We start from the raw sequence: 11482 nt of genomic DNA on the forward strand, positions 1-11482 counted from the left end.
TAGAACAGATTACACTTGGGTTGCCTAGAAGAATCCTGCCGCAATCACTTTTAAAGCATTTTGGAGAAAATTGCACTCAATCTTTATATGAATCGCACATCATTTGAAAGAAAATCGCATAAGGAATTGGAAAATTAAGGGTTGCCAGCTCTCAGTCTGCCTCAAGTCCAGGGTTGCCTGGTTTAAACAGGTCACTTAATGTTAATAATTTGCACTCATGTGTTTTTTTAATGAATTATATATCAAATTAAAAGTTATTTTTTTCTGAACACTATAACACATGGTTGCCTGGAAAATAACTGCCGCAAACAGGGGTTGCCATGGTTTGAAATATTTTATTCCGGTTCCGTTTGACTATGAGAATAGACGATGAAATGCGCGGTCTGCCTTATATTTTAAGTAAAATATGATATAATAAAAGGTCAATCTCAAAATCAATATTTATTCTAATTGTTCACCTGTTAAATGATGATGTTAATCATATTAAGTACATACAGAAAACTATTTAAAGATGAAATCATCCTTATTGATCTAGTAAAATAATGAATCCATAATATTGAGTCTTTGCAAAATTGATTTCAGTATAGTTCAGTATACTACTATGAGTCTATTCGTAGTATTACATTTATATAGTACACGGGGTTAGCATATATATTGTTTTTGCTGATGTAATTATTTGTTGTGACGTTAACCGAGTGCTAAATGAAACACCGCATGCTATAACTACACTTAATTGTATGTGTGTAAGATCAGTTTTACAATAAACGGTCTATAATTTTTGTTTATTTCAGAAACATTTTTGTAACAAAACTTTAACAGAAGATAGTTATGTTGCCTCATGGTGTGAGAACGGTACCGGTAAACGCCTAATCAGCGTTCGGCGTATGTAACGCGAATCCCCTCATGCCATGGGAAACAAACGTAGTGTTTTAATATTAATTATTCTATATTTTATTCTTTAGTCGATTAGAGCATGCACTTCTGCTCGGTCGATTCACTAGTTAAGTTAATTTTAAGTTAGTTATAAGAACATAAACCTTTGTTCTTATTTTAAATAAAATAAATTTAAATATAACTATCTTAGTTATTTTTAAAAGCCCACTCGCGCTCCCGTAAACATGTCTGGCGCAGCCGGCAGGATAGTTTCCATATAAAATACAGCCTTCATCTATAAATTACGCGTCAAAATCCGCGATAAGGGCTTGAAGGTCTGTTAGGAACTATCCCGAACCAAATAAATTTGACAGTACGTGAGGAGCCTGGAGCTGATGATGCAGACCCCGAGGTGGTGAGTGGAATTTTTCACCTTCCTTGTATCCCGTTATAAATGAAATGAATTTCTTTTATTATAACATGGTCTGATTTTCTTAATATTTCGAATCAAACTCTTTGAAATATTATAGTTAAGTAATAATTTTAGTTTTAATATTTCGAATCAAAATCTTTGAAATATTATAGTTAAGTAGTAATTTTAATTCTAATATTTCGAATCAAAATCTTTGAAATATTATAGTTAAGTAGTAATTTTAGTTTTAATATTTCGAATCCAAATCTTTGAAATATTATAGTTAAGTAGTAATTTTAGTTTTAATATTTCGAATCAAAATCTTTGAAATATTATAGTTAAGTAAAAGTTTAATTTTTTTATTTCAAATCAAAATCTTTGAAATATAATTATTACACATTTTTTTTAAGAATTTACTATTTAATTAACAATCATTTTTAATTTTACTTATATTTTAAGATTTTATAAAATAAAAATGGAGCATATTACTTTAATTCCCAATGAAATTTTAAAATTAATTTCACTTTTTGGTTTAGTTTCACAAACGCCAATTAAATTTATTTTTAAGAAAATTTGAATACATGATTGATAAATTTCAAGGCAGTGATGCACAATATATGTACATCATGCATTTTATTAATAGTCGCTTAGTGGACAGGGCCGCATCGCTTATCAGCGAGCGTGAGAATATTATTTCATGGTCGGAATTTAAGGATTTATTAATTCAACATTTTGGAGAACCGCGCAGTGAGGAGTGTATTGCGACAGAATTAGAAAAAAAAAAAAAAAGAAAAAAAAAAGAAAGTTAAATTAATTATATAACAATGAAGTGATTTTTTTTTTGCTAATTTCTTTTAATTTATACCAAATTTAAAAAGATACTGAGGAACTATTAGTTTCTTAACATCGTTTCTGTTGCTTAAATAACTTAAAAAAAAAAAGAAACGTAACATTGGTTTCCAAAATAATGGATTACAATATTAATAGTACCGAAATTTTATAAAACAATTCAATTATGACATAACCGCGAAAGAGAATAATTTTATTTATTCCATATATATTCTAAATGTCTATAGTACATTCATTAATAATTTTCGTTCAATACATATAAAATAAAATGCAATTGAGACTTCGTTAGCTTTTGGTAAAATTTCTGTACTACATCAATCGATACTAAATTAGACAGAATTGTTATACATATTATTAGGTATAGAAAAAATTCATAGTTTAATATATCCTGTAATAGAAAGAAACTTGGTCAAAATAGAGCAAATTTTATTATTAAAGCATATGTAAAAGGAAATCAGATTATATTCATAATGGAAGTACCTCTCACAGATAGTAATAAATATAATTATTATAAAATTTATTCATTGCCTTTTTTTTTAATACATTTAGAAATGAAACTTCTATTGTTATCCCTGAACATCCCTTCCTTATGGTGAAAGGTTCTAAATACTTGTCGCGTACGGCGCCGTCTCAGCAACTTCCCGGCGGTAACCAGTACTTATGCACTGAACATGAGTTAGTGCCATATGCTACTACAACGTGTACGCAACAATTAATGCAGTTCCAAGAAAACTTATCATACTGTATAAGTCATGTTATACAAATTGAAGAAGTTAAAGCGCAACGCCTATCACCCGCTCGGTGGATAATGGATGATGTACAGCATGAAATGGTAATACCTATAATGCAAAGAAGATATTCCAAATTATCTGTTAACAATTGACCCTAACTGTGAAATACTACTTGGTGACCTTCATCTAATATATTTTCGGCATGTAATGAAAGGTTATGAATACAAGGTCACGCCAATTATTAAGTTACCCGAGATTAATCAAAACTATTCTTTAAATTATTACCCAATTGACATTAAAGGAATAAATCTGGATGACGTGAAATATCTATCCGCAGCTTTGAAGACAAAAAGTGTTGGTGAAAGTGAAAGTGAAAAAGAGCTATTTAAAAAAAATCAATAGTGTCAGTGTCGGTACCCTAGTCTATATTTCCATCCATCCATCAGCCTTTCAACGTCCACTGTTGGACATAAGTCTCCCCTAATTATAGTTAGTTTTATATTAGTTTTAAATTTAATATTAATTATTATAAGTATAATTTTGACTTTTAATCGAAACCCTCAGAATCTAAAATCTTCCGAAGGTTTCGAACTTAAGGAGGGAGGAGTTATGTTGCCTCATGGTGTGAGAACGGTACCGGTAAACGCCTAATCAGCGTTCGGCGTATGTAACGCGAATCCCCTCATGCCATGGGAAACAAACGTAGTGTTTTAATATTAATTATTCTATATTTTATTCTTTAGTCGATTAGAGCATGCACTTCTGCTCGGTCGATTCACTAGTTAAGTTAATTTTAAGTTAGTTATAAGAACATAAACCTTTGTTCTTATTTTAAATAAAATAAATTTAAATATAACTATCTTAGTTATTTTTAAAAGCCCACTCGCGCTCCCGTAAACATGTCTAGATTAATTTCGCAAGAAATAAAAAAATATGTATATAAATATAATCTTACCTAATAACGCGAAAGTCCATTGTAAGTATGTGTGTCCCCGTTTACATTGTTTTTCATTCACCATGCTTATTTTCAAACTCACGCCAAAAAAAAAAATATTAATAAATATTATAAATACATATATTAATTAGGAAACGGTAAATTTATAAGCCGCACATTTTCATATGTTAAAAATGCAGGAAAACTACCTATTTATTATAATAGTTACATTTTATACAGCATGTTCTGCAATTATAAAACAATATTAAAAATTTAATTGTACTAAAAAAAATTATAGCAATATTGTAATGAAAAAATATTAAGGATAAAACACTATTCTATTCTATTCATCACACTTTAAAGACAACCTGTGCTGTGGGGAGTTTTGAAAAATTTCCCCATACCCAAAGATAATTGCTAAAAATTATCGTCTGGCAAGAGAGAATGCTATTTATTAAATATTTTTAACATTTTTAAAGTGTTATTCCACACTTCGGTAAAAAAATACTAATTTAGAAAATATTCCTGATATAAAATCTTATGATAACAACATAAATAAGTTGTAACAAGCGTATAAGAATTTTGACGTAGCTTGATGAGAACGTATGGCTTAGAGGTCAAAACGCTTGGACGGTTTCCAAGGCCTCTTGGAAAATTATTTATTATTATTATGGATCCAGGTTTAAAATATTATTAATTATTATACGTTTTCTAAATAATTATTGCATTTGCTCTATTTCAACGCTTTTTTAACCTACGTTAAAAATCCTCAGTGTAAACGAGGGGTTAAAAATATAAAAAGGTTTATTCCAAGAATTACACGACTACGAATTCGAATGATGAATGACGAAACTCATATGCGGTTCAATAAAGTATAAAGAAAAGTAAATATATATTAAATTATTAAATAGTTTTAATGCAAATTAATATTTTTATAGATTTCCAAACATCCCAGTATCACATGTTTGAATTTTAATAATAGATATATATGTATTTACATTTTGCTTTGTCACGTCAACGTTTTATAATTCAAGATAATTAGTAGTACAATTATTTGCTTCTTCTTTCTATATAAGATATCTTGTTTGTTTAACATCGGTTATATCAACAGTTAGAATTTTTGACTTCTTTTATAACATTTTACCAGATGAGATGGCATATTTAATATTTTCATATTCTCAACAGGCAATGCATTTGGGGGAGAGTGGAGAATGAAAGCGAGCTACACCGTGAAGCTAAAAACTAACATAACATATACGTTCTAAAAAGATAAAATTTAACTCAAAAAATAACTCATTCCCTCGAGAGGGAATCGAACCCAAAACCATCGCGCTTACTTATATATGATGTACCATTGCGCCATGAGGTCCTGTCTCATAATGTCTCGTATTGGGTGGAAAGTATCTTAACGCAAGGTTCGCTTTGCCTACAAAACATCCCTTTGTGCTTAACTCATACCTCAATACCTTAGTATGGATAATCGTGTCGGGAAACAATAATATTTTACAAGCTTAATGCCTACATACAATAATGAAAACTACTTTCCAATTAGCAAGCGAAAAGACAAACAGACAATTATTAAAATCATTGTTTAGGGTTCTATTCGAAGGTTCTATTACATTGTTAAATGCCACTGCTAATATTTTTTCTCGTAAACCATCCATGCGACACAATCAGCGATCAGTTACAATTGTAGGTATTATATGTTATGGTATGTATAGTTATCATAAATTAAACAGCTACCAGAGTGTGTAATCCTACCTTTTTTTTCCGTGGCGAAACCCTGACCCTACGTGATTATGTGAGACTCATGCTTCTGCATCCTACTACATTGAATTTACTAACAATCTTTTCACTTCTTAAGTAATTAATAAATATAAAATGAATAATTATTCATCTTAAAAAGTAATTATTTATGAAGGATGTCCTTTCTGTGATATCTTCCATTCCTTCTGGTACCTTCTCCAAATTAAAATCTCTGCAAAGGGAGTGCCATAATTTCCATAGTACAATACGTACAATAACATTACATACTTAATTTTTATTTGCATCTTAAGTTTACTTTTGGATTTTGTAGCAGAAGTAGTAAGTAAGTCGTAGTCTGTGATAAAATTATAATATTATTCTCGAGAAATAGGTTCAGGCATAGGGGTGGCACTCCCGTACTTTGAACCGAAAAAAATTGTATGGAAACTAATGCCATCTATCGCTTGGAGCTTGTTAATAAGGATTGAGAGTTGATATATTTAGGCCTCAGATGTCGTTACAAAATACAATATTTCATTCTCTTATATTTAACCGACTTCTGTAAGAAAAGGAGGTTATCATTTCGACTGTATTTTTTCTTATGTTTGTTACCTCATAACTTTTGATTGGGTGAACCGATTTTAATATTTTTTTTTGTTTAAAAGGTAGTGCTTTCTATATATTTTTTTTCCATTTTCCATATCTGACAATGGTATCTATGAGAAAATCACATAAGTTTTAAATTTACATTAGGCATGTGCGCGACAAATAGAGGAGTAACTCAATGTCGGGCCAACCGATTTTGATGATTCTTCTTTTATTTGAAAGGATTCATTTCAAGGATAGTTTGGTGAAAGTTTGGTTAGGTTCCGATTAAGGGATTCGGTCAAAATTGAGAAAGTTTGTTATTTTGGTAAAAAAATATTTATACTGTAATAGTTACAAGCAAAAATTTTTTAAATTGATATCAGAAGTGAGATTCCTGATCGTTGCATTTCTTTTCAATCAACCTCAAAAAAGAGGATGTTCTCATTTTCAACCAAGTTCAAAAAAAGGAGATTCGCAATTCGCACGAATTTTTTATGAATGTTCTTGTCAATATACCAAAATGTTACTTTGCACAAAAATAATACCTAATTAAATAAAGTTTTACATAGGACAACCACAACCACTCGTTGACAACCACTACCATCACCATCACCACTCGTTTATGAAGCATCATTTTAAGATCTACTTATCACTTAAAATCGTAAAATAAATAAATTTTTAACAAAAAGAAAAACTGACAACGAACTAAAAAGTGAAAAATTATTTTACAATAATTTTATAATTTTGAAGTCGGTGTCAAACTAATGCTACAACACCTTTACTACAATATCTAATTACTAAGCCTGTTTGTTTTATTCGTCAGTGGCGCATCTATCTCTGTATATTATATGTATTATCTAAGGGTAGTAATTAAAGATAATATTTTAAGGTGATTTTTATTAAAAAATATACTGTACAATAATTATAAATTAGTATTTTTATTTTTCCATATTACCTAAAAATATCTACAGTATGTGTAAGATACATTCTTAAATGTGTTATATTATTGAGATTCAAAATTTTTAATATTTTTAATTTGTTCTTTTGATAATATCTGGTAAATTTCATCTTCACTTTTACCTTTAGTTTCGGGTAATAATGTAATAGTATAAATAGCACCAGCTAAATTAATAAATCCATAGAAAAAGAAAGGGCCGCTTGGTCCGAATGCGCTTACCATAGGCGCATATATTGTGACTAGTACAAAAGTAAAGAACCAACCGAACGTAACGATGATCCCCATAACTTTTGCTCGAATCTAGAAAAAATTACAATACCTAATTAAATATTTATTTATCATTAGTTTTCAAAGCATAATACTAGTATTTGGATTTAAATTGTTTAGAAGACTTTTTAAACATATACCTATAATAATGTAAATGCCAAAACAATTTTTGATGATGTTTTGAACACTTCGCCTTATGAATTCGCGTTCGCATTATGGGTAAACATAATCGCATTGTGAAAATAAAGGCATATTTTCTGCTTAACCCTTATGCTTCTGCTTAACAACTATGTAACGATCTTAGATACCCCTAATAATATAACGTGGGGTCAATTTGGGTCACATTTAGTTTTATTCAATCATGCTATTATTATTTGATATTGTAATAGATTTACAAAATGTTAAATTATATTTTTAAACTTCCTCAGAGTATAAAATAGGATACTCTTTTTCTTTTTTTCTTAGATCAGAACCCTTGTCTAGCGACAAAACATCATTAGTCACTCTAACGTTTTTTGTTACCAGCATAATTACCTATGTAAGTAAAAATAGGTAACTGGAGAAAAAGGATTTGTTTTTATTTGGTTCATTTTGTTCTCGCGGTTTTACTATCAATTTATTTTTTTTTATAATAAATATATAAAATAGTTAAAAAGACACTCCATATCACGGATCTCAGTGATCGCACAGAACTGTCGCCGCGTGACGTCACGCAGCGACTAGGCGAAGGAGCACAAATTTTAAAAAGCAATGAAACTTTACAATGCTTTGACTACTTAATGTTATGTGTCTAGGATTGGCGCTTTATCACTTGTAAATCAGAATATGTAAAGGGAACCCAGTGCTAAAACACGTTAAGCACAGTGTTTTATATGATCCCCATGAGATTTTTGAGAGTGCCTGAGTGGAAATTGAGTCCATGAACGTAGCGTTTACGATCAGACGCCATTGCTCTAAGATTCTCATGACCTTATGAAAAGTATTATAATATAATTATTGAAGCGACGTATATAAAGATTTACCTGAAAACTCAGCATTTCAGTCATCATAATGTAAGGTAAGGGCGACACTCCAGCCCCATACATGGTGACTGCTAGGACCATAGCAGTGACAGGCAACCACGCTGGCACATCAGTACCGCTCTTTTGTACCAACATTAGTACCGCTATGAGAATCATTGAAATCGCTGTGATTAGAAAACCTGCGAACAAGAGAATCTGAAACAAATATGTTTCGTTATTTTATTCCGTTCCGTTCCGTTATATTATATTTCAGAAAACAACTTAACATTGAAGTAACTTTTTTGTCTATGAACTGATTTAAGTAATACAAACAGTAATGTAAGGTAAGTATGCCACAATGCAATAGTTGTTGCCGATTGTAAAATAAGCGCCCATAAACGTATAGACAAACTGACAAACAGAAAAAAAAATAAAGAAATTGTGAGATTACCTTTCGTCCACATCTTTCAATAATACTGGCCAATGTCAAAGTACCAATTATCATGATAATAGGAAACACCAATGTTTGTGTCTCTGGATTGATTTCGAATTTAACTCCGGTAGATATGAGGATGGCTGATGCATATGTCAGAATAGCGTATGCTCCATTTAAAGCGAAGAAGAAGAAAGTTCCCATAATTAGAAAGAAGGCTCGTCTCCATGACTTGTCTCTCACTGAAATAGAAAAATCAAATGTATTTTTTTACATCTAAGCTATACCTCCCTGGTAGGTACGAACGAAGCTGTGCTTCCCACTTTCCGGAATATTTCGCGTTGGGAATGAGAATTCAACTAAGGCAGAATGTAATTTGCTGTACATAACATTTAATATTTATACTGAGAATAATTATTAATATGGTTGTTATTGTTGGGACTTCTCCTATTCTTATTAATAATAACAGTAGTAGAATTTTGCTGTTTTCTGCTACTTTCCAAAATACTTACAAATAGTGGCAATTGTTAAATTAGGTAAACATTTGAAACGATCCTCTTCCGCTTTCATGCTTTCGACTATATTCTCAACAATCTTGTCATGTTTTTCTAAGCCTCTAAGGAAAGCAACAGTCTCCGCTGCTTCCTAAAATGTGAAATGTTACATTAAATTTTGTTGTAAAAAAAATACAGAAATCCAGATAACTTTAGCACAGTTTGGTTTGGGTAGGTAGTTTCTGTGGCCATCCTGGCGTTTTAACTCTTGAAATTTTAAAATATTTTGTGTTGATATCAGCTATGATAAATGCCTCAAACAAATAATAAGAAGGCGGAGAGCATATATAAAAATATATCGAAGTAAAGTTAGATAACTTGGTAAATTAATATTTACTTAAGTATAATACAATTAGACTTACATTAATTTGCCCTCTTTTCACTAAATAGGCAGGAGATTCAGGAGCCTTCAGCAAAAGCAGCGAGACAAAAATAGATACTCCCAAAACAGCCATAATAACCGTATAATAATCTAAATAAGCTCCTAATATGTATATTACTAAAATGCCAGTAGTCTGTAGGAGTTGAGGCAATGTACCAAGAATTCCTCTAATATCATCTTGGCTTATCTCTTTCACGTACATGGGCACAACGTTGAAACATCCTCCAGCTGCAAATCCTGAGAAGAGTCTTGCAATGATCAAAGACGTGGTGGAGGAGTAGGAGAGTTTAATTATCCAAGAAATCTGTAAATGATTTATTTAAGAGTTATAAAAATGTTTCTATAATTTACGGTTTTTATAAGTTTGTCTTAAGTAAGTTGTGTAAGTTAAAACTAAGCTCAAACAAAATTAAACGTAACTTTATAAGAAAAAAATAGTACTTACAGTTTCAGGAACAGCGACAAAAATAAGGCCAATCTTTCTTCCGAAGTTATCCACGATGTAAGAATATATGCATACCCCGAATATAGCAGACATGCTCATCGAACTAGCGATCCAAGCTAAAGAGAGATCAGACAAAGGGTGTCCGGTCGGAGAGTTTTCTGACTGCAAGATCTTAGTCGTGGGTGATATCCATCCACATTCGAACCCATAGACAAAAAGAATAAGGTTTGCTGCAAGAATTTTGATATTATGGTAGTTTTTACTCATTGCATTTCGGTAATGATAGGTATATTAAGAAAATGTGTTATTGATTTTTTTTTAGCTTTACACTCTATATATAGCAGAGTAGGCTAGGTAGTAAGTTGTAGAGAAAATTTTTGTAAAGTCGTCTCAGTTCCTTCACTTTCGGAACAATGAGTGGTGGAACCCGGCCGAAAAGGAATGAAACATAATACGGTCGTCACATTGTCTGGAACCAGTAACGAATTAATTGATTTTCCCTTCTATGTTTATGTGAACAAGCATCAGACTTAAATAGAAGTAGTTTTTAATTTTATAAACGATTTTCTGACGTAAATTTCTAATAAAATATTAGGAGTATAAGCCTAAATGTAGATCCATAAACAATAAAACCCTACACAGACAGACTCCTTAATTTTATATATATATTATGTATAAATTACAAATTGACCTAATATAATCCTTTTAATACAAGACATACAAAATAAAAGAAGTAATAAGATATTACATATTTTTCTAAATCAACAAACTTTGCAAAAAAAAACTAAATTAAATAATAATTGTTGTAACTCGTAACAGAAAAATAAAAAAAAATATTCTCAAGAACTAAGTGATATAGAATAGAATATCTTTATTTATTTCTAAATTAATTTTCAAAACATATTTTAAGTTAAAAAACTTACCTAATAAGGCGAAAGTCCATTGTAAGTATGTGTGACCCCGTTTTTCGTTCACCATTTTTTTTATAATTCTTGCCAAAAGATAATAATAATAAAAAATAAATAAATATATATTAATTAACGTTTCTTATTAGGAAACGGTAAACTTATTAGCCGCACATTTTGATATGTTGGGAATGCTGTAGAATCACCTATTTATTATAATTATTACACTATATACAGAGTGTTCTTCAATAAGGAAACTATATAAAAATATGGTTGTATTAAAAAAAATGACAACAGCAATGATGACAATAATGATGTAAAAAGTAAAAAATAATTGACAATAAAACCCTCTTTTCTCCACATTTTAATGATATTCCTTGTTCAGGTTGCCTGGTAAACGAAAA

At 30.4% G+C, this 11482-nt stretch overlaps 1 protein-coding gene across 1 annotated transcript; it reads right to left on the reverse strand.

Annotated features, from left to right (window-relative positions):
* Positions 1-7050: 7050 nt before the first annotated feature.
* Positions 7051-11151, reverse strand: LOC146533324 (facilitated trehalose transporter Tret1-like). The gene is made up of 7 exons (XM_085194852.1): positions 11097-11151; positions 10174-10403; positions 9709-10032; positions 9305-9437; positions 8811-9034; positions 8381-8575; positions 7051-7391 (listed from the first exon to the last, which is right to left on the reverse strand). The coding sequence occupies exons 1-7, from the start codon at positions 11149-11151 to the stop codon at positions 7137-7139; spliced, it is 1416 nt and encodes a 471-aa protein (XP_085050978.1). The 3' UTR covers positions 7051-7136.
* Positions 11152-11482: the final 331 nt, after the last annotated feature.

This window comes from Heliconius melpomene, chromosome 12 (assembly GCF_056956725.1).
Source record: "Heliconius melpomene rosina isolate 202511_hmr_F chromosome 12, ASM5695672v1, whole genome shotgun sequence".
Taxonomy (NCBI): domain Eukaryota; kingdom Metazoa; phylum Arthropoda; class Insecta; order Lepidoptera; family Nymphalidae; genus Heliconius; species Heliconius melpomene.

Excerpts from the sequence above, each read along its gene's own strand:
- LOC146533324 (XM_085194852.1), bottom strand. The coding sequence starts at position 11,151 with ATGGTGAACGAAAAACGGGGTCACACATACTTACAATGGACTTTCGCC. Across the intron at positions 9,438-9,708 it reads TGAAAAGAGGGCAAATTAAT|GAAGCAGCGGAGACTGTTGC; the intron begins GTAAGTCTAATT and ends TTCACATTTTAG. Across the intron at positions 8,576-8,810 it reads TTGAAAGATGTGGACGAAAG|ATTCTCTTGTTCGCAGGTTT; the intron begins GTAATCTCACAA and ends TATTTGTTTCAG.